This window comes from Morus notabilis, unplaced genomic scaffold, assembly GCF_000414095.1.
Source record: "Morus notabilis unplaced genomic scaffold, ASM41409v2 Scaffold269, whole genome shotgun sequence".
NCBI classification, from domain to species: domain Eukaryota; kingdom Viridiplantae; phylum Streptophyta; class Magnoliopsida; order Rosales; family Moraceae; genus Morus; species Morus notabilis.
In genome coordinates, this window is record NW_010363284.1 from 8,132 (window position 1) to 32,301 (window position 24,170).

General features: G+C 33.3%; 3 protein-coding genes across 5 annotated transcripts; 1 reads left to right on the forward strand and 2 right to left on the reverse strand.

Moving 5' to 3' along the window:
• Positions 1-740: 740 nt before the first annotated feature.
• Positions 741-5,268, reverse strand: LOC21404207 (putative pentatricopeptide repeat-containing protein At4g17915). Of its 2 annotated transcripts, XR_002902689.1 has the most exons (3): positions 4,987-5,268; positions 1,702-1,838; positions 741-1,165 (listed from the first exon to the last, which is right to left on the reverse strand). XR_002902689.1 is itself a non-coding variant. In XM_010103812.2 (2 exons), exon 2 carries the CDS (start codon positions 4,690-4,692, stop codon positions 3,313-3,315), a length of 1,380 nt encoding a protein of 459 aa, XP_010102114.2. In that variant the 5' UTR covers positions 4,693-4,727; positions 4,987-5,268; the 3' UTR covers positions 2,513-3,312. The 2 variants fall into 2 exon arrangements, 1 of the variants encoding a protein (XP_010102114.2); XM_010103812.2 differs by lacking the exons at positions 741-1,165; positions 1,702-1,838 and adding an exon at positions 2,513-4,727.
• Positions 5,269-12,180: 6,912 nt separating this feature from the next.
• On the forward strand, positions 12,181-14,184 carry LOC21404210 (60S ribosomal protein L11-1). Of its 2 annotated transcripts, XM_024169342.1 has the most exons (5): positions 12,181-12,281; positions 12,390-12,497; positions 12,621-12,663; positions 13,313-13,508; positions 13,801-14,184. In XM_024169342.1, the coding sequence occupies exons 1-5, from the start codon at positions 12,279-12,281 to the stop codon at positions 13,997-13,999; spliced, it is 549 nt and encodes a 182-aa protein (XP_024025110.1). In that variant the 5' UTR covers positions 12,181-12,278; the 3' UTR covers positions 14,000-14,184. The 2 variants fall into 2 exon arrangements, with proteins under 2 accessions (XP_024025110.1, XP_024025109.1); XM_024169341.1 differs by lacking the exon at positions 12,181-12,281 and having other exon boundaries at positions 12,384-12,497.
• Positions 14,185-16,101: 1,917 nt separating this feature from the next.
• On the reverse strand, positions 16,102-16,779 carry LOC21404211. Its single transcript, XM_024169351.1, has 2 exons — positions 16,510-16,779; positions 16,102-16,287 (listed from the first exon to the last, which is right to left on the reverse strand). Exons 1-2 carry the CDS (start codon positions 16,708-16,710, stop codon positions 16,102-16,104), a joined length of 387 nt encoding a protein of 128 aa, XP_024025119.1. The 5' UTR covers positions 16,711-16,779.
• Between the last annotated feature and the right edge of the window lie 7,391 nt (positions 16,780-24,170).

Below are 24,170 nucleotides of genomic sequence, written 5' to 3' on the forward strand. Positions count from 1 at the left end.
CATTAAAAAGTGTGAAAAGTGTCTATTTGCTACATTATTTTGGTTTGTGTCTTACAACATAATGTTATTACAAATGTTATATTTAGTATCCACTTTTAGTAATAATCATAAAATTTTAGAAGTTTGTAAAAATAAACTTTAAATTTTGAAATAATTTGAAAATGTCAATATTATAATATGACCCAAACTAAAAAATAATATAATAATCAATAGCAATTAAATACAATTTGAATATGCTAAATTTGTCACAAAAGCAGCATACGCTAAATAGTTTGTGAATTTCCAACTCAAATGTTAAAGTTTGACAAACATATTAATTTAGCATTGCATTAAAGATGGTTTAGATCCTGCCAATTTTCCATTTTTCGGGAGGCCAAATTGCGGTTTGTAAATGAGGGTGTCAGCTTCGATGCCTCTTTAACGAACCGAAAACCAGTTCAACTGAACATCTTGTTATATATTATGCTAAAAACTTTTGGCAAATCGTTGAGGTTTCTTCTCATGTTATAATAAAGAAAAACTACGCCTTTTCAGATCACTTGAGTGCGCAATCTAAGCCATTTGAAACTTTATTTGTAATATTTTATGGAGAAATTGAGATTGGAAAGCTTGTTAATGCTCAGTAGGAGAATGCACCAACAACTAACGAGTCGACTTTGTCAAAAACAGTAGAGCTTATGTCTTCAAGTAAACAACAAAACAAAGTGGATTTTATGTATGATTCCTTTATAGAGGTCTAAGGAAATTTAAGCACTATTCTGAAAGTAGAACAATGGAGAGGAACAATTTATAAGTGGAGAACCATGCTTGCACGGTTTGATGTTTTAAAAGCACGCAATTGTACAGAGTGATGAAGGGTGACAATTCTAGTTCAGAAAATATCTACAGAATATGTCATGTAAGCTCTGAAAATCTATCTACAACTTCCGAGTTAATCCAGCTTGGTTGTGGCTGCAAAGATGGACGAGGTACTTCGCATCGTCACTGTGCTGAGACTTTGGTTTAAGAGTAAAGGGAATAGGTAAATTCTTTGTTCTTTGCTCTATGAGTTATTGTTTCCATTTCTCTCTGCATCTTGGACATCAAAATATCGAACGTCAATGTCGAACTTACTGGTCATTGGCAAACTTACTCCTTTAGTTGCCAGCTCTCTAGGATCAAGACACTATAACATGCAGACATTTGTAGGAGAGAGAATCTAATAAGACCTTTGTAGGAGAGAGAACAAAGTAAAATAAGCTACTGAACTCTGAATCACAAAAGAAAAGAGGTAAACATCTAATCCCTAAATAACATTCAACTTAGGTCCAGTTTGGGATTGCTTTTGACTAAATCCCAAGTGGGTACTTCATTCCTGCAAACAGTAATGGGGGATAGGTATCAAATTTTACATTTAGCTTTGTTTTGAAGACACTTGGGCCTTAGCTAGTAGATATCCATTTCCAATTCCTGAGTCAAGATGGTATTCCAGCAGTTTCTTTTGCTCTTCCCCAAGTTTACAAATCGAAAAATATCGACATTTTTGCAACTTGGATGACTTTTTAAATTCATATATTACCTACGGCTACACAGTACCCACTCAAAAATTGATTCACATCAAATTTTTCTTCAGAATTCTGAACAAATTCATTCTCTTCTATGCAGGATATGTGAGATTTGTGGCAAGACAGATAAAAAAAAAAAGAAAGGTAATGAAGATACCAGATTAGTGGTAAGCTGGAGTGAGGTAACAATGATGCCTAGCAGCACAGACTCCTCCAAAAGCGAGAATTCATGTTGGTCCAAGCACCGCTGTTGTAGTTTCCTGTTAGCATGCTTGCTGCTAGTCTTTTAGTTGCCTGGGCCATTCAACTAGCTTTATTCAGATAAATGCGTTTTGAAGCACCTAATGTTTGATTCTTCATCCCCTAGAAATGAGAGTTCTATTGTATGATACCGTGCCCAAATATACAATCTAGTACGTTATGGCAAGGCAGCAAAATTGTTCCTGACCTCTGTATTAATCTAATTGAAACAAAACAAACCAAGTTGTACTACATAACGTTGCTCATATCAAACACGAGAGATTTGTTATCTGCCATGTTAGAGCCTGTGATCCATAGAAAGAGAAAACAATAACTAAATGGAAACCTTTTGGAATGTCAAAACATCAGTACTTCTCCATACTGGGGGCAAACAAATCGATATGAGATGCACACAAGCACAAAACCAATAAACCCTCGTGACAAGAAATGGTTGAAATTGCAGCAACATCAAATTAAAGCAAAGGAACTAAATCTCCTCCTTCCGCACATTTGAAAACTTTAAGAAAAGACAATGCAAGGAAGAGTACAAAACCAAGCAGATAAATATGAACTAGTCACTCCAATTAAAGTTTATCAGAAACCATAGTATTTTCAAAGTTCTAGAATTCCATACATAAACATAAAGAATACCAGATTAGTTATAAGCTAGAATGAGGCAACAAGAATTCTAGGCTATGCTCTTGATGAATGGTAAAAAGGACCGGTTAAGAGTGGCGAAGGAAAATACCACACATAAAAGATAAAGAATACCAAATTTCTATAGAACGGTTAGAATAATGTGCGCATAAATGTTGAGTCCTCTACTATAGGACCATAAGATGTATATGATCATTTTATTAAATAAATCCCTTTGTCAAAACCATGCTAATTCAGAACTAGGCCACAATTGCCAATCTTCCCTGTCAGATGGGATTAGAGTTCCTGGCGCTAGACATTCTCAATTACTACTTTTCCTGATAAAATATAACAAAGGCTCTATCAGTAGAACTTCTCAGTATCACAGGTTAAATGAAATATGTTCCTGGAAAGGAAGAAGGGAACAAATAATATATATGCATGTTTGTGTGACAAAATTTTCAAGATCTCTCGTCCATTTGAACTTGAATAAAGCCTATCAGCCATCATCAGGCAAGGTATAGATGCTCCTCTCACGCCCATCGATTTGACCTTGTAATTAAAGTTCCATGAATTTCTTTACAGCCTGACCTACAAATGTGTCAAATTTTTTGATTAACTTTTAGCCTATGAACCAGACACCCGCTTCCAGATCAACAATGCACGCGCCAGAGCAATAAATTACGCACACTTCACCAATTTAGTTTCAGCACCAGTAGTTACTATTGCTCACATGTATCTTATCTTGGTGCAATAATATTAGCCCAACACTACTGACACTTGGAACAGAATTCCTTATAATGTAACCATGTGGTCAGTTAAGGCCAAATTCCAGCATATCTTTGAAAAAATTATGTCCAAGTCGTCAGCGTAATATCTTAGCCAGACAGAATTAGTGTAATATCTGAGCCATTCTTAATTCCAACTTAAGCTTATTTGCCTCGTGTATAAGCCCCGATCCACGAAGACCATCAAGAACAGCCCGTCGAGCAGACCTGAGTACTTTCATGCCATCTTTTAAACAAGATAGCAGGAGCTTGGCTGCACACTTATACCTTTTCACCTTGCAAAGATTGCACACTAATGAGGTATAAGCAAAGGAATCCCTGACCTCCATTGATTCAAACAACTTTATTGCACGATCAATCTGACCAGATTTACACAATCCATCAATCAAGCAGTTGAACGCTACCACGTTTGAATCAAAGCCCATTGTACACATATATTCTAAATGTCGTAGAGCACACTCAATATTACCAGCCTTGCACAATCCATTTATTATAATTGTGTGGGTATACTTATCACATTCCAAACCTCCTTTCTCTATTTCGTGCAACAGCTTATAAGCAGTTTCCAAATCACCTTCTTTACAATACCAGTTAATTAAAGTGTTGTAAGACACGAGATCAAGCTCAATGCCATTCGTCATCATCTCTTCGATGTAGCTATTTGCCTCTTCCATCCTACCCGTTTTGACTAAAGCAGAAATAATCGTGCAATATGAAAAGCCATCAAAGGCATATCCTTTGTTCTTCATTAGCGACATGATCTCAAGCCCTTGTTGATATTGCTTTGACATTAAACAACATTTCATAACCGTAGTGTAGGTGATGGAATTGGGTTCAATACCGGATTCCCCAAGCTCTCGGAGAATTTTCCTAGCCGCCCTCAATCTCCGCGCCTTGCAAAGGCCATTGATAAGGATATTGCATGTCACTAACTGTGGAACGAATCCATGATGCTCTAAATTCCTAAATAGCATAAGGGCATTGTTGATGTAGCCATTTTTACAGAGACCATTTAGCATAATGTTGAACGTAGTTGCACAGGGAAGAAAATCGCTAAGTATGATATCCCGAAAAATCGCATTGGCTTCATCTGGCTTTCCTACTTTAAAGAAACAATGCATTAGAGTATTGTAGCTCCATACATCCGGACGAATGCCTGCTCGAAGCATTTCATCGAAAAAATCCAAAACTCGTGATAAAAGGCACCTCCTAGCAGCCCCAGCAATCAAAGAATTGTAAGTAACAACATCTGGGGTTATCCCAGCTTCTCTCATTCTTTGAAGAATCGAATAAGCTGCATCCAGTCCAACAATCCGACAGTATGCATCGACCAAAGCATTGTAAGTTACCACATCTGGAAGTATGTCTAATCTTATACCATCAACAATAACTGCTTCAGCTTTTGCCAAATCCCGTGACTTACAAAAGGAGGTAATGCATATGTTCAGCAACCTAGTTGATAACATTTTAACCGCTATATACATCAGCTACATTGGCTTCCCAGAAGAAAAAACATGGCCTGCAATGCGTCAAATCAGTAAAGAAAAACTCAAAGCATTTTTTTTCCTGCAGAAAACCCAATTCTCATTAACGTATTCAAATCTCTTATACAAACAATGTGGTCATGTTTTCATATATAGAGAGAGAGCATGAGAAAGGAAAACAAATTCCATCAGACAATAGTTCTATACCCGCAGCTAGAAAGCTAGAGAGCATATCATAAGAAATAAAATCAAAAATCGTCAAAACTAATGACGAAAAGAGCGAGAATCTGATACCATGAAAGAGAGAGGATTCTAAGCGTGCGCACGGCAGCGGCGCCGCGAATCTCGATGATGTGGTGACGGCGGCAGCGGCGCCGCGAATCTCGATGAGGTGGTGACCGCGGCAGCGTCGACTCGCGGCAAGGCGGGCACGGTGGCAGTGTCGCGGCGAGGTGACAACGCAAGCCACGGCGCGGCCAGGTGGACACGGCAGGGCATCGGCGGTGCGACAGATGAGAATGGGAGAGAAGAGAATGGGGGAGGTTTTTTTTTTTGAGGGGGCTGAATAGTCAATACAGAATGGGGGAGATTGGTATCGAACGTGTCTAATCTAATTCTAAATATAATCCAAACATACATCAAAGATTCTTTTTTTAGTCACGTGTCAATCTCTCTTTTTTTGCATGTTTTATTTTTTACTTGTTCTTTTCTTTTACTTATTGTCTTCTCCTAATATTCTTTGAGAATTCATTTTTTTTTTTTTCAATATCCTTCTTTGAAATTCTTTCTTTTTCTCACCTTCTTTCAATTAAAATAATTTTTTTTCAAATATCTCATTACTTAATTTTTTTTGTCAAAAACTCCCATACAACTTTAATTTTTTATGTGATTTTTTAAATATTTTTTTCTATTTCTCCAATTAATGGAATTAATTTCTAAAAAGGTCACGTATTTTGAAGTGAAATTAAACGTACAAAATTATTCTCTACGTGTATAGTACGTGGCTCAACTAGTTGTCGATAAAGGGCTAAGAAAGGAGTAGTTTGGTGTGTGTAGAGGAGTATAAATTTATTTTATTTTATTTTTTAAGGGTATTAAATTACTAATTGAGAGTGTGATATTGTACAGTTAGTATAGAACCTTTTTATACCAAAAAAAATTTAGACAAATCTATGGTTATTGGCAATACTTTCTCTAAACCGATAGGGTATAAATAAAGACCATTAGATGAAAATCAAACGGTAAGAAAAATAAATAATAATAATAATAATAATGACTATCAAATCTAAGTTCTTTTAGTTCCTTCTTCAATATATGTCCCAAATCCTATAATCTTCGTCCTCACCAGACCGAAACCCTCCTCAACAAAGATATCGTTAGTCCTCGTCGTCATCTTCGAACTGCTCAACCGCGATCCTCTAATCATGAATATCTAATGGAGGTTCAATTGTGAACAAGATCCATGTTGAAGTCACCCCACATCTATAAATTATTTCCTTATAACCACCTAGACCGCTTAATTATTAAAAAATAATTAATGATTTAGTTTGATCAAATTGGATTACGCGGTTGGCGAATACGTGCTATTTAAAAAGGCTTATTACACTTACAATCCTTTTATTTTATGAAAATATCATAGACACCCCTTGACCAAAACTAATTAATAAAGACCTTTAGACTTTTGAAAAAAATTACAGAGACGCCTCTTATGTTAGTTGACTGTGAATGTAAAGTTTGACTATTAAATTTTCTTAAAATGCCAAAAATATCCCTTCAGCATAAAAAAAAATTTCCCAGCTGAATACATGTAAAATGACGTTTTATCCTTATTTATCATAAAAAAAGAGCTTGATTGATTTTTGCACACTTAAAATCATAATTTTCATTCTAATGATAAAAAGATAGTTTTTTTTTTTTTTTTTCCTTTTCCGAACGTCTCTTTTCTCCTTATTTAGAACAAAAAATGAATTTGATTGTTTTTTATACCCACAATCATGATTTGCACTTTAATGAAAAAGAGAGATTATTTTCTTCTTTTTCTTTTGTTTTTCAAAAAAAATCCTTTTTATTTTATTAAGAAATACTAGTTTTTGGGCTTGCAATATTTTATCTTATTTTTTTTAGTGATCTTATTCTTTTTTTTTTAAAGTGATTTCACACCAATATAAGCCTACGTGGCAAGTAAAAAATGGTTGAAAAATCCATCCTTTTTATTTTATTAAGAAATACTAGTTTTTGGGCTTGCAATATTTTATCTTATTTTTTTTTAGTGATCTTATTCTTTTTTTTTTAAAGTGATCTCACACCAATATAAGCCTACGTGGCAAGTAAAAAATGGTTGAAAAATCCATAATCTGACTTTTATAATTTTGTAATTTGGATATATGTTTAAAATAATGAAAAAATGGAAAATTAAGGTAGATGCCTTTTTTATTCACCTGTATAAATAGTTGAGCAACATCGTTATAATTATAGTTTAACTAAATGCCAATAATTTATTAAAATGAGATTTTTTCAATTCCCTATTCTACCCACACTTTCATTGTCGAAGCCAAAGAACATAAACGACCTTCATTGCTGGAGGCATTAAGATAAACGGATTAAACAGTGGCATAAATTTTATTGGCAACCTTGTATCAAAATCAATTTAATTATTTGTTGTTGATTTTCATAATGTTTTCATTCTTATTTGATTTCAATTTGCATTAATTGTTGTCATATTTAACCCGATTTGCTTTGCAGGGAATATTGGTTGAAATTGTGCGTTGATCATTTGCTGATATTCAGATTTTTTTAATTCAGATATTTGTGTTGATTTTATGTGATAAATTTTGATTTTCAAATCATAAACTTATCACAATGAATTTCGTGAATATTGTGAAATTTGGATTATGTGGATTTGATCCTTGCACGTAATTGAGTATATATTCATTAAAGGATTAATCTACTTATTGATTAAGTTTTTTGGATGTTATCTGCAAGATTTTGTAGATAAATCTCATATTTTATTTGAACTTTAATTGATTTAAATTTAAATTAACAGATATGAGTTGTCTATTTTAAGTGTCTTAATACTACATGTTCATATACTATCTCATATCCGGGTGGTTCATTATTTAAGGAGGACTTTGTGCAATTCTCTTTGGTACCTAGGTTAAGAACTTGAGAGTCTAACGAGAGAAAATTTCAGCGTTCTCGTTTATGCTTAATTGTGAGAGAAAAACCAAAGTGAATATCCAGGGCTTCTTTTATTGCTCTCAAACCTTATTATGTGCGGACTTTTGTGAAGAATCCTGAGTAGGTCCGAGGAGGAGTCGATTGCGTAGAGTAAGTTAGGAGGATTGAAGGCAAGCATCATGTCTGGAGTAGGCCAGGAGGACTGAAGGCGAGCAAAAGACTCGGAGTAAGATAAGTAGTCTAAAGGCGAGTCACGATGAGTCATTGTGAGTTAGGAGTTAGTGTAGATTCGAGAGATTTCTTATAAGTCCAACTTTTGTAACTTCGTTTGGTGATAGTAGAATTCTCTTTAAATCTGGTGTGATTAGCACCCATGAATTTTTCCCTCAAAGGATTTTTGGCCACGTTAAATAATCATATTACGGTGTTATTTATTATTCTGCATTTTACTTCGCAGCATTTTTAATTTTGTTTTAACAGGGTGTTATTGAGGTGTTTCTGGGCATAGAACACTATTTCATAATCTGTCTGGTATAACAAGGATGCTTTTAACTATTATTGTCTTATTTTGTGTTTATCAAACACCTCAAGATTTAAAAAAAAAAAAAAAAGAATAAGGCATATATGTTAAAAGAATACCCATATTTATATAAACTCGGGCCTCATGCCCGTCCAAGACCCTTCGACCAACCTTATGTGACCTAGGTGCCCCACCGCCACGTAACCTAAGCGCCACCACACTCATCCGCGCGTGAACCCAGGCCTTGCTGCAGTGCCCTTCCAGCGTGACAAACTCTGTGAGACCACTTGTGCCATGAAGCGACCCCACGATTCCGCCTCTTGCCGAAGCTCAGATCTAACGCCAAGGCAGTGTTAATAGCGGCGACAAGGAGCGAGTTCTCAAGTGGGAGCGGAGTTTCCGATCCTTGGCGATGCTGGTTAGCCTTTGATTCCGTCGTAGCTGGTGTAGGCATTCAACATCTCGCCGAGTCTTTGTGAGCTTGCGAGACCGGGAGAGAAAGGCCTCAAGAGGAGTCGCCGTTGAGAAAGCATTGGCTGCTGGGTTCCTTTTTGTACTATTTTTGCTCTAATGTTTGCCTGATAAAGTTTATCACCATATTATAATAAATATGCCCAATAAATGGTTAAAGTAAAAGTACAACTAATGGATGGTTGAGATTATGTTGGTTATTTTCTCTTTCATTTTACATCTAAATTTAACAGAATTAAAATGATGGAGTGTTGATATTATTTTTTTGTCAAAGGGATGTCTGTTTTAGGTATAACACAGGAGGTGTCAATATAAAAAGCATTATTTGAAAACCCATTTAGGGATCGACAATTATTCTTCAATAAAACAATTCTTTATATATTTAAGGGTTTATTATACTGAAACTTTTTGTGTTTTATTAATATTATAATTACATCCCTTTCATTGAAATTAATCACGTCAATACCATTAATTTTAAAAAAAATTATATGCACCCTTCCGTTAATTGACGTGAGTTGACCGTCCAAATTGGCTATTAATTTATTTTAAAATGCCAAAAATGCCCCCGCAGTATCAGAAAACGTTTTCTAAGCTATATAAAATGCTCAAAATATTGGCCTTATCCTTATTTAACAAGGAAAAACACGTTTAATTGTTTTTTACACACTTATGAAACTAACCTTAACGAAGGCTTTATTTATTCCAATTCTTGTGTTTATTTCAGTCTTGATTTTTTGTTTTCCAGAATAAAAGCATTTCAACAACCGCCTAAAAACTTCAAGTTATTACGGGCCCGTTCACTTTGCTGATTCGAGTTTAGAATTAGAGTTGAGATGTGACTTTATGTGAGAATTTTTAACTATAGTAAAAAAATTAAATGTGATTATTTGTTAGAATTTTTTACTGTAAAAAAACTCAAATTCTAAACTCAAATCAGCGAAATGAACGAGCCCTACATTTTGGTTACTTTCAACCACAGAAAAGTCAAAACAGCAAAAGAAAAAAAAAAAACCTACTTGCAGAACAAGTCCTTGAACTTTTTAGTTCTAATTCCACTGATTCTTCTTCAAGTCCTTGAATTTTTTAGTTCTAATTCCACTGATTCTTCTTCTCCCTCTGCAACATAGATGAAGGTGTTCTTCAATCTCATCTCAAGCTTAGAATTATTCGCTCAAATCCATTAAAAAGAACAACAGCAAAAAAAAACAAAAAAACAAAAACAAAAACTAGCCTTAGTCGTGGAGCTCCTGCAATTTTTTCCATCTTCTTCCCTCAAATTTCCCTTCCGCCGGTCTAAATTCTCCCCAAAGCCAAGCCCCAATTTTCTGGGTAAGATGAAGATGCTCTTACAATTTCTGATATGTAACGTATGGGAAATGAATGAGAACTCATCATTTTACTATGGAGGTCGACGAACAGCGTCGCAGGGGTTTGGTTGCCGTCAGCGCGGCTGGCGTCGGCGATGGTTGTGTCACACGGGTGGGAGGGGTCGTGGGAGGGGGGTCGGGTAATGGAGCAATGTGATCTACGTTTTTTTTTCCTCAGATAAAAGAAGATTGAATGGACGGTTGGGATTTGGCTTTTTATTGATCAATGGTTGATATTGAAAGGGGTAGTTTTGACATTTTCTAAACAAATTTAACAGAGTTTAGGGGAGAGGGTGCTTTGTGATTAGTTTCAGTCAATGGAGTGTGACTGTAGTATTGATAAAATACAACGGGTTCTCTGTAATAAGCCTTATACTTAAATCAAGTAATTAAATTGGACTTGAACTTTAACGAGACTTAAGTATAAAATCACTAAATCGGTTTCACAAATGTCAATAAACTTATGTTGAATAGAACTATTAAGGGAGAAAGAGAGAAATAGACAAAAACTTGAGATGAATTAAAATTAATAGGCCAATAGTTTACATAAGTTAATAAATAGGCTAAATTATTATTTTCGTTCATAATTAGTCTGGTTATGAACCATAATTTGACAAGTTATTATCCATAATTGTACATAACTTGTCTGGCTATGAACCATAACTTGACAAGTTTATCCATAACTTATCTGGTTATGAACTATAACTTAACAAGTTATGGCCTATAAATTTCTATAACTAAAAATTGGCCTATATACTTTCTTAAGCTTTTCATATTGGTCTATTTTCTACTATTTCTCTAGAAATTTAAGTTAGATCAAACAAATCGGCCCGCTTAAATATTCGAGTAGGGGATTGGTCATAATGTTTAAGCTCAAAAACTTGGTCCGACCGTATTATTGTTATATTTAATTTATTTATATTCTCTAATAAAAAATGATGGGCGGCCGTTATTATTTTTCTCGGAGTTAGACCGGCCCAACATAATTTAGTGTTTTGGGCAACCCAATATTGTACCTTTAATATTGGCAAAAATGGTTAAACTTACCATGGAGCGGATATGTTTAGATTTTTATCTCTTATTCTTAATTAATAATCTTTTAACTAATATAATTATTTAATTAAAAAAGATATTAATCAAGAATAAAAAATAAATACATAATGAGTTTTCCATGTGAGTGTAAAAGAAAAAAGAAAAAAATACCCATTTTAAGAAGGGAAGTGAAGATATTTATCCTTTTAGACTCTTATATTTATAATTTCGTTTTTGAATGGATTTATAATTTCATTTTTTCCCATTCAAAAAGTAATTAAATGGGGCATAATTCTTTCAATAGCACAAATATAACATTAAAAATCACAGGAAAGAAAACACACTAACTCATATGAAGATTGATTCCAAAATCTAAAAAAAAAAATAATAATTAGACACTAATCTTAGTGTTAATTAGGCTTAAAAATTATTCATCTTGCATAATCATGTAAAAATTAGTCTTATTTTCTACAAAAATTATATTTTAAAATTGAAGCTTCAGAAGGGAAGTCCTATTCCTCAAAATTTTCCATCTTCTAATTCACCCTAATGAGATCCAGGAGGAAAGACCGGGAAAAGAGATAAATATTTTTTAAAAGTTTATGAGTTAGAATTTTATTTTGAAAGACATGGATGAGAATTTCTATTGTTTATTCTTAATTAATAACTTTTTTTAGTTAAATAATTATACTAATTTAAGAATATTAATTAAGAATGAATGGTAAAAATTGTGCGCGGTAAATTCAGGAATTTTTTCTAAGCTGAAAGAGTTCAGACGGCCCAAAATAAAAAGTTTACATAAGTAGATCCATTAAATAGGCCCAACATCTCCGAAACAAAAAGGACGACTTTGCCCACCTTTGAGACCCACCCCATAAAACAAAACGGCCCATCAAAACCCTAGCCAGCTTGGAATCCTTGAATACATATTAGGGTTTCTCCGTCCATCGCTCACTCCTTCCAAAAATCCCAGTTTCTTTTCTTCTGTTTCTCCTGCGCCTCCAACTCGAGAAACCCTAATGGTATCCTCTCCTTCTCCTTCTTTTTTTCAGATTTACTTCTTCTTTCAATCTCTCTGATTTCCATTCTTTTCTCAACTTTTTTTTTTTCTCAAAATTTATTGAATGCAGGCTTCGGAGAAGAAGTTAGCGAACCCCATGAGGGATATCAAGGTCCAGAAGCTTGTCCTCAACATCTCTGTTGGTGAGAGCGGAGATCGTCTCACCAGAGCTGCTAAGGTTTTTTTTTTCCCTTCTTCTTTTGTCATTTTTAATCACAATTGTATTTATTCATGCATGTGTGTGTGTGTGTATTGGTATAATACTTGGTTTTTAACTCTTTTTTATTGTTTAAAATTGTAGGTGTTGGAGCAACTGAGCGGCCAATCACCAGTCTTCTCCAAGGGTAACATTCATTATTCTTTCTCTGGTTAACTTGGTTTCGGTTGAAGTAGATAATAGTGTTGGAACTTGGATCTTGGTTTGCTTTTCTCTACTGAGTTTGACAATATTGTAGTTTAGATGCTACGGAACGGTATTGGGATTCGTTTAAATTTTTAATTTTTGTTTTCTAAATGGAGCACATAGCAGAAAAAATTAAATAAAAATGCCTTTTTTTGGTGCAATGTAAATTAGAAATATACTTGTTTGAGGATTTGTGATTTTGGGGAAGTCTAGATTTCGTTTTAATTCATGGAAAAATTTAAATGATCTCTTAGAATCTAGTTGAACAATAACGTTTGGCCATGTAGAGTTAGTTTATAATGATTGAATGCCTGTTTCAATGTAGTCATTACCTTAAAGCACATGTATTTTAAGGCACGTTATTAAGCAGTACAACATAGATTTTCTTGTGAGCCTTTAGACATACTTAATTGAGGAATAAAAGTAGTGTAAGGTCATTCCTGTTTTATTTTGGAGCTGAAAGTTCCAAGTCTGCTGAATTTTGGAGAGCAAGGGGAGATTTGTTGTATGTATAATTTATTGCTTTACGTTGTTATCTTAGGTTCTTTTCTGTTTCTTATGTGTGTGTGTGTTATTGTTTGATCCCTCAGCAAGGTATACCGTTAGATCCTTTGGAATCCGTCGTAATGAAAAGATTGCCTGCTATGTCACTGTCAGGGGTGACAAGGCAATGCAGCTTTTGGAAAGTGGTTTGAAGGTGAAGGAGTACGAGCTGCTAAGGAGGAACTTCAGTGACACCGGATGCTTTGGTTTTGGTATACAGGAACATATCGATCTTGGGATCAAGTGAGTTGATTATTCCTTCAATTTTAAACGTTATGGTTAGATGAGATAGGGAGTGTGAAGGGGGGGGGGGGGGGGGGGAGATACTGCATCTCATTATTATTTTGCGATTCTGACTCGATTTAATTGCATTGAGTTCCTGCTGTTCTCAAATCTCTTTGTAGATTTGATCCCTACATCCAAGTTAACAGTGATTCATTATCCATGTTTTTAGCAATTGGATACAGATTTGTTTTTTCATATTTCAGTCTAAATTTATTTCAGCTTTTTCATTAATGATATACTTTTGATTCAGGTATGATCCTTCTACTGGTATTTACGGAATGGACTTCTATGTCGTCTTGGAGCGTGCTGGTTACCGCGTGGGCCGCCGCCGTAGATGCAAGTCACGTGTTGGGATCCAACACCGTGTGACAAAGGAGGATGCCATGAAATGGTTCCAGATCAAGTATGAGGGTGTGATCCTTAACAAGTCCCAGAACATTACTGGTTGAATAGGCTAGCATGATTTGTGGAACTAGTTTCAGTATTTGAGATATTAGATAATGTTTTGTCTACCATTTTCTTTCAATTTTGAGTTTTGTCAAAACTGGAGTTGATATTTTCAAGACGGATGAATGGTTGTTTTTTCTCCCTTTTTGTTTGGAATATAATTTACTTTGACGATGTTCGAGCAAAAGTAAACCATGTTTAAACAATTTTATTTTTGTACTAGTCTTTCTTTTGTCGGCCCTGAGCCTAGACGTCGCACACGGCACAAATTAACTTTAGATTTAGGCTCTGCATGTGTTTCGAAGTTTGCAATTGAAAGTGGTTTGATTCGTAATTGTTGGGTAAACTATACATTCAAAGTTTAAGTTGAAGCTTATTCTATTTTTTGCAACAGGATAGCTAAATAGGAGGAAAAAAATGGCACGTAATCTAGGTGAAGAAAGGATCAAAATTAAGGTTTTTCAAGGTTTTAAAATTACTTACATAATCCATGCCCTCATATTTTTCTTCTAGCAAACAGTTGCAGGTCTGAAAATCCTTTCACTAATACCCTCACTCCTTTCTCTTCTCATTTCTCTCTCATACCAAATAAGCTCTTAATTTAATAGCCCATTTAATTCATGCGTTTAAACCAGTAATTCTTAATTTTAACATTTGAAATTTAAATTTTTTGTAAGAGAAAAATACTATAACGGAATTAAAAATATGAGTTTAAACACACGAAACAAACGAATCTTAAAGGTTTGTAGGTTTCGAGGTTGTTATCAGTTTCTGATTTGAGTTCACTGTAAGAGGTCAAAGATTTAGGTTACTTTCAAAGCAATGGTTTAGGTCAACGATGTGCTCATTGGCAGTGCTTAGATAATGTTTGCTTTATAGACTTGAACAAGTTCACTCTATGAGGAAACTTACAATTAAAAGATGTAGCAATGGAAGTTAAATTGGTGTTAAATGTATGCATGTAAACTGTTGCATAAAGAAAAGCAGCTCAAGTCATCTAAACTCGTTTTTCAGTACATAAAAGGAACACCTCAAGTAATCAAAAACTAGTTTTTACAAGGGCTACAACAAATTCCAGCTTAAATGTCTTCCACCATTACTTAACATTTCAATGAAGAAACGGTTACATTACATTGAAACCACTCTCTTCGACGTACTGAACACCCAAAATCCTCACAAGAGACCACCGACAGAAATACAATAATGGAATTATCAACTTCTTGCCAGCGTAGATGGTATCACCTGTAAGTCCGTTAGCCTCTTTAATCGCATCAATGGATACCTGATAAGTGACATGAGTGCAAGAAACAAAACATTATTACGTTGAAATCCAAAAGGCGAATGGTTAATGAGAATTCTAATACGTTTTTTCGGGTTTTGTCACAAGTTCAACTTATAGAAAAGACCAATCTTTGGCTTGGACAAGTACAGTATTTATAAGTTGTCAAAAATTTTACGTGAATCCCCATCCCCTATACGTTTTTTCTGGTTTTGTCACAAGTTCAACTTATAGAAAAGACCAATCTTTGGCTTGGACAGGTACAGTATTTATAAGTTGTCAAAAATTTTACGTGAATCCCCATCCCCTATTCCACTCTTTGAAAAAAGTAAAAGGCAACAACAAATAGATAACAAAATGAGTAAGTAAATCATTAACCATTTTAAATTGTTGAACTTCCTTTGGCAACAAATGATCACATGACTTTGTTGAGTAAATTGTTGAACTTCCTTTGGCAACAAATGATCACATGACTTTGTTGAGTTGATAAGTACTAAGCAGCAATGTAGCATCATTGAAAATGGCAGTCTTGTTCTTGGCAGGTCCAAATAGGCAAATAAAGCATAACCTACGTTATCCTAGAAGAATAGGGCACATTGCATTTCTCATAATCTCATATGCAATATTCATATTATAATAGTGTTTGTTTTTTTGTTAATACGAGTTATAATTGTGTTTGAAATAACGTATTAACGTCTAGAACTCCAAAAAACCTAAGCCCTTCTGTGTTACTTGTTTTTCTCACAAAAGGTATTGTTCATAATCACTATCGCAAATCAAAGTAGGCTCCTTTGTATCTTTTTTCCTTCTCTAGAATATGTAGCTTCACAAATTATCTCCACAAAATAAAGAAATGTATTTATGCAATGCACAAATAAATATGAGAAGTATGAGAAATGCCCCATATTTTCTAGAGAGTCCCCAAAGAGTGTCGCCTTTCACAATCTGTATTGTTCTATTTGAGGATTCTGGGGCCTTTGGCGCATTTTGATCTATACAGGTATTTGGTTTCTGCCAAAAAAAAAAAAACGAACAAAACAAAACCAAACAAGGTATTACAACCAATATTTTACCCCAAAATACGAAGGAAACAGATATAAATCGTCAATTTACAAAAGGACAAGTAACAACAGAAGGGTCACCCAATTTTTTTTTTTTTTAAAAAAAATCATAAACCCAAAATGAACACAAAAAAATAAAAACCGGTTTATGAAAGAAATCTGATTTTGTAACCTTCAAGAGGGGTTCTTTAGGAGGAATGTTGATCTGCTGAGTTGACTCGGCGAGTGGTTGCGGTTCTGTTGTGATCTTGGGGAGAGGGGTTAGGGCTTTGAGAATGCTCATTACGATGCCGGAGAAGACCACGAAGCCAGCGGTCTTGGCGAGGGCGTTGTCATTGGCGTCACCGGCGCTAGCGGATTGTGGGTCCGACATCGATTTTATTGGGATGTGTGAATTGAGAGAAACTTTTTTTTTTTTGTTTTTTGAAATTTGTGTTAAGGTTCAAATTCAAATAAGCCTCAAGCTAATAGAGGGTGAACAAGCTTTTGATTCAGATTCAGTCCCTCCTTTATTACAAATAGAGATATTTATTTCGTGTATTCGTTCTTGATTTTGAATCATAATTCATGATTTTTTATAGTATTTTTTGTTCATAAAAAACACACGTAAAATAAAAATAATTCTGAATTTATGAACCAAACGTCTACTTACATATATCCAACTGTTTGAGCTCTGTCTGTACTGTTTTCGATCATTTTTGAATATATATATATATATATATATATATATATATCTATGAGTGTAAATTGCAGAATTTTTGTTGACATCGCATTTTATTTTATTATATTTTTTAAAGATGAAAAATAAAAAAAATCATAAAAAATAGAATATTCATAAAAAATGGTGTCGTTTATTGCATTAATTTCTAAAAATTATATATTAATTTTAGAACACAAAACATAAATACAAATATGAAATTTTGACCCATTACGGCTTTTGGACGCCCCATTGCGCGCGCTTGGGCCTTTGGAAACATCATTTTTCTTTTTTTATTTTTTACAGGCATGCTCAAAAAAATGTAAGGATCGTGTATGTAAAATTTCAGAATTTTTTGACATCATTTTTATTTTATTTTATTTTTAAAAGATGAAAAATAGAGAAAATCATAAAAGAAATAGAATGTTTATCCAAAAATGGTGCAGCTTGTTGCATTAATACCTAAAAATCATGTATTAATTTTAGAATGCAAAATATAAATAAAATTGTGAATTTTTGACCCCTCCCGGCCTCTAGGCGCCTCACTACGCGCCATGGCTTTTTAACATCGTTTTTCTTTTTTCATTTTTGCAGTCTATTTTGGGCAGGCATGCTCGAAAAAATGTAACAATCGTGTCTGTAAACTTTCAGAATTTTTTTAAATCGCTTTTATTTTATTTTTTTTTCAAAGATGAAAAATAGAGAAAATCATAAAAAATAAAATATTCATAAAAAATAGTGCCACTTGTTACATTAATTCCTAAAAATCATGTATTAAGTTTAGAATGAAAAACATAAATAAAATTATGAATTTTTGACCCCTCCCGACCTCTGTGTGCCACACTGCGCGCGCTGACAGCTTCTAAAACTCATGTATTAATTTTAGAATGTAAAATATAAATAAAAGTGTAAATTTTTCACGCCTCCCGAACCCTCTAGGCGCCCCACTGCGCGCGTCGGGGTCCTTTTGAGATCGTGTTTCTTTTTTCAGTTTTTGATGTCATTTTTTACAGGTATGCTCATAAAAAATGTGATGATCGTGTCTGTAAAATTTCAGAATTTTTTGACATTGTTTTTACTTTATTTTATTCTTCAAAGATGAAAAACAGAAAATCATAAAAATGAATATTCATAACAAAAAGAACAAGCAACACCATTTTTTGATAAATATTCTATTTTTTATGATTTTCTCTATCTTTCGTCATTGCAAAATAAAATCAAATAAAAACAACGTCAAAAATTCTGATATTTTGGAGACACGATCCTTACATTTTTCTGATCATACCTTCAAAAAATGGCCTTAAAAAATGAAAACAGAAAAACGCTGTCGAAAAGCCCTCGACCAACGCAGTGGGGCGTCTAGGGGTCGGGATTGGTCAAAAATTCACATTTTTATTTATGCTTTGCATTCTAAAATTAATCCATAATTTTTAAGAATTAATACAACAAGCGGCACCATTTTTTTTATTAATATTCTATTTTTATCATTTTCTCTATTGTTCGTCTTTGAAAAATAAAATAAAATAAAAACAACATCAATAAATTCTAAAATTGTACAGAAATTATCTTTACATTTTTTTGAGCATCCTTACAAAAAATGACCTAAAAAAAGAAAGAAGAAATACACTGTCAAAAACCGTCTGGCCCGCATTATGGGGCGCTTAGAGGCTCGGATGAGTCAAAAATTCACATTTACATTTACGTTTTGCATTGTAAAATTAATACACAATTTTTAGGAATTAATGCAACCAGCGGCATCATTTTTTGATGAATATTCTATGTTTTATGATTTTCTTTATTTTTCATCTTTAAAATATAAAATAAAATAAAAACGACGTCAAAAAATTTTGAAATTTTACACAAACGATCCCTACATTTTTTTGCACATCCCTGCAAAAAATTGCCTAAAAATGAAAAAAGAAACGCTGACAGAAAGTCCCCAACGAGCACAGTGGGGCGCCCAAGGGCCATGATTGGTAAAAAATTCACATTTTTATTTATTTTTTACATTTTAAAATTAATACATAATTTTTAGGAATTAATGCCACAAGCGGCACCATTTTTTGATAAATATTATATTTTTATGATTTTCTCTATTTTTCATCTTTAAAAAATAAAATAAAATAAAAACGACGTCAAAAAATTCAGAAAGTTTGCAAACGCGATCCTTATACTTTTAAGAGTGTGCCTTTAAAAATTGGCCTCAAAAAATGGAAAAGAAAAATGTTATCGAAAAGTTTCCGGCCCGCGCAGTAGGGAGCCTAGGGACCGGGATGAGTCAAAAATTCACATTTTTATTTATGTTTTGCATTCTAAAATTAACAAACGATTTTTAATAATTAATGCAACAAGCGGCACCATTTTTTGATGAATATTCTATTTGTGATGATTTTCCTCTATTTTTCATTTTAGAAAAATAAAATAAAATAAAAATGAAGTTAAAAAATTCTAAAATTTTGTAGATGCGATCCTTACGTTTTTATGAGCATGCCTACAAAGAATGGCCTCAAAAAATGAAAGAAGAAATACACTGTTAAAAAGCCTTTGGCCTGCGCAGTGGGGCACTTAGAGGCTGGGATGGGTAAAAAATTTACATTTTCATTTATGTTTTGCATTCTAAAATTAATACACGATTTATAGAAACTAATGCAACAAGCAGCACCATTTTTTGATGAATATTCTATGTTTTATGATTTTCTCTATTTTTCGTCTTTAAAAAATAAAATAAAATAAAAATGACGTCAAAAATTTCTGACATTTTGCATACACGATCCTTACATTTTTCTGCACATGCCTGCAAAAGATGACCTCAAAAAATGAAAAAAGAAAAACGCTGACAAAAAGCCTCCGGCTAGCGCAGTGGGGCGCCCAGGGTCTGGGATGGGTCAAAAATTTACTTTTTTATTTAAGCTTTGCAGTCTAAAATTAATACACGATTTTTAGGAATTAATGCAATAAGTGACACCATTTTTTGATAAATATTCTATTTTTTATGATATTCTCTATTTTTCATCTTCAAAAAATAAAATAAAATAAAAACGACGTCAAAAAATTCTAAAATTTTGTAGACACAATCCTTACATTTTTTTGAGCATGTCTACTAGGGGTGTACATCAGCCGGGTTCGGTCGGGGTTCACTCATTTTTTCAGCGAAGCCGACGTAATCGGGGTGGGAAAACCATTAAACGCATCACCTAGACATGCCCACAAATTTGCAGAAAAGAGGCATGCTCGGAGTCAGCTCAGCTCGGCCGGGTGTTCTCGGATTGTGCCAACATTACATCCCTGAGTCTTAACAGGAAGTTTTCATTTTTTTCACCAAAAACAACAATATATTATGCCAAAAGGGTATGAGAATCCCCAAAATTTTACAGAACAAAGATGACAAAGTACTAAAAAAAAATGAGAGTGGGACTATTTTATGAGAGGAGATTTGAGAGTAGACTTTTGGGTAGAAGGAGAGAGCCAGAAAGCAGCTGAGCAAGAAGGTGAGAGAGAGACTTGAGAGATAGAGAATAGGAGATCAAATTCGAGAGGGAGGCAGCAAGCAAACAGAACAACTGACCTTTTGGGTTTTTCTTTAGGAAGATTTTATGTGGTCTGCAAAACGATTCTCGTTTTAAGTTTTATAGTATATTACATATATATATATATATATATATTAAACCTTAAAAGAATCATATGTGCGGCTGGATCAGGGTATTGCGGATTTTACACACTCAAGCCCGCACCCCGGCCCGCAACTTTTTGCATGGGCCCTTATAAAGCCGAAGAAGAAAAATAAAATTTTAAAACTGAGATTTTTAGCCCATTTCGGCTCGGGCCGGGCGGGTACCTCAGATTTACGGGTTTTATTTACAGCCCTAATGCCTACAAAAAATGACCTCAAAATTCACATTTTCACTATGTTTTACAGTCTAAAATTAATACACAATTTTTAAGAATTAGTGCAACAAGCGGCACCATTTTTTGATGAATATTCTATTTTTTTATGATTTTCTCTATTTTTTCTTTTTAAAAAATAAAATAAAATAAAAATGATGTCAAAAAATTTTAAAATTTTGCACACGACAATCCTTACATTTTTCTCCACATGCCTCCAAAAAATGAAAAAAAAAAAAACGCTGACAAAAAGCCCCCCAGCGAGCGCAGTGGGGCGCCCAGGGGCCGTGATGGGTCAAAAATTTGTATTTTTTTTATGTTTTAGATTGTAAAATTAATACAGATTTTTAGGAATTTATGCAACAAGCGGGATGATTTTTTATGAATATTGTATTTTTTATGATTTTCACTATTTTTTGTCATTGAAAAATAAAATATAATAGAAACGACGTCAAAAACTTTTGAAATTTTAGAGACACAATCCTGACATTTTTCTGAGTATGTTTTCAAAAAATGGCCTAAAAAATGAGAATAGAAAAACGCTGTTGAAAAACCCCCAGCCCGCGCAGTGGGGCGTCCAGGGGCCTGGATGTGTCAAAATTTCTCTTTTTATTTATGTTTTGTATTCTAAAACTAATACATGATTTTTAGGAATTAATGCAATAAGTGGCACCATTTATTGACGAATATTCTATTTTTTATGATTTTCTATATTTTTTGTGTTTAAAAAATAAAATAAAATAACAACGACGTCAAAAAATTTTGAAATTTTACAAACACAATCCTTACATATTTATGAGCATGCCTACAAAAACTGGGCTCAAAAAATGAAAGAAGAAACACACTGTTAAAAAGCATCTGTCCTGCGCAGTGTGGCACTTAGAGGCTGGGATGGGCTAAAAATTCACTCTTTTTTTTTATGTTTTGCATTCAAAATTAATACATGATTTTTAGGAATTAATGCAACAAGTGACACCATTTTTTGATAAAAATTCTATTTTTTATGATTTTCTCTATGTTTCGCCTTTGAAAAATAAAATAAAATAAAAATAACTTCAAAAAATTTGAAAATTTTATAGACACGATCCTTACATTTTTCTGCATATGTATGCAAAAAATGGGCTCAAAACATGAAAGAAGAAATATACTGTCAAAAAGCCTCAGGTCCGCGCAGTGGGACGCCTAGGTGCTAGGATGGGACAAAAATTCACATTTTCATTTATATTTTGCGTTCTAAAATTAATATATGATTTTTAGAAATTAAGGATACAAGCAACACCATTTCTTGATAAATATTATACATTTTATGATTTTTGCGATCTTTCATCTTTGAAAAATAAAATAAAATAAAAACGACGTAAAAAAATTATAAAGTTTTGTAAACACGATCCTTATATTTTTCTGCACATGACTGCAAAAATGGACTGAAAAAATCAAAAAAGAAAAACGTTGAGAAAAAGCCCCCGGCCAGCGCAGTCGACAGCCCAGGGGCCGAGATTGATCAAAAATTTAAATTTTTATTTACGTTTTGTATTTTAAAATTAATACATGATTTTTATGAATTAATGCAACAACCAGAACTATTTTTTAATGAATATTCTAATTTTATGATTGTCTCTATTTTTCGTCTTTGAAAAATAAAATAAAATAAAAATGACTTCAAAAACTTTTAAAATTTTGCAGACACGATCGTTACAATTTTCTTAATATGCTTGCAAGAAATGATCTCAATAAATGAAAAAAGAAAAACGCTGTTAAAAAGCCCTTGGTCAGTGCAGTGGGGAGCCCAAGGACTGAGATGGGTCAAAATTTTATATTTTTATCTACGTTTTGTATTCTAAAATTGATACACGATTTTATAGGAATTAATGCAACAAGTGACACTATTTTTTGATGAATATTCTATTTTTTATGATTTTCTCTATTTTCGTCTTTGAAAAGTAAAATTAAAAAAATGACATCAAAAAATTTTGAAATTTTGCACACACAATCCTTACATTTTTATGAGCATGCTTATAAAATGTGGCCTCAAAAAATGAAAAAATGTGGCCTCAAAAAATGAAAGAAGAAATACACAATAAAAAATCCTTCAGCTTGCATAGTAGGGTGCCTAGGGGCTGGGATGAGTTAAAAATTCAAATTTTCATTTATGTTTTGCCTTCTAAAATTAATACAATATTTTTATGAATTAATGCAATAAGCGGTGCCATTTTTTGATGAATATTTTATTTTTTTATGATTTTTTGTCTTTGAAAAATAAAATAAAATAAAAATGACGTCGAAAAATTCTGAAATTTTGTGCACACAATCCTTACATTTTTCTAAGCATGCCTCCAAAAGATGGCCTCAAAAAATGAAAGAAGAAATACACTGTCAAAAAGCCTCCGACCCGCGCAGTGGGGCGCCTAAGGGCCGAGATGGGTCAAAAATTTACATTCTCATTTATGTTTTGCATTCTAAAATTAATACACAACTTTTAGGAATTAATGCTACAAGTGGCACCATTTTTTCATGAATAATCTATTTTTTTTATGATTTTCTCTATCTTTCGTCTTTGAAAAATAAAATAAAATGAAAATGACGTCAAAAAATTCTAAAATTTTGCAGACACAATCCTGAAGTTTGTCTACACATGCCTCCAAAAATGGCCTGAAAAAATGAAAAAACAAAAATGCTGACAAAAAGCCATCGATAAGCGTAGTAGGGCGCCCAGGGGCCGAGATTGGTCAAAAATTCACATTTTCATCTATGTTTTACATTTTAAAATTAATACGCGATTTTTAAAATTAATGCAACAAACGTCTCTTTTTTATGAAGATTCTATTTTCTTATGATTTTCTCTATTTTGTCTTTGAAAAATAAAATAAAATAAAAAGGACGTCAAAAAATTTTGAAATTTTACAGACTCAATCCTTACATTTTTACGAGCATGCCTCCAAAAAATGCCCTCAACAAATGAAAAAAGAAAACGCAGTCAAAAAGTCCATGGCCCGCACAGTGGCGCGTCCAGGGACTTGGATGGGTCAAAAATACAAATTTTCATTTATGTTTTGCATTTTAAAATAAACACATGATTTTTAGGAATTAATGCAATAAACGGAACCATTTTTTTGATGAATATTCACTTTTTTTTATTATTTTCTCAATTTTTCATCTTTGAAGAATAACATAAAATAAAAATGACATCAAAAACTTCTGAAATTTTGTCGACACGATCCTTACAATTTTTGTAGTATGTCTGCAAAAAATGGCCT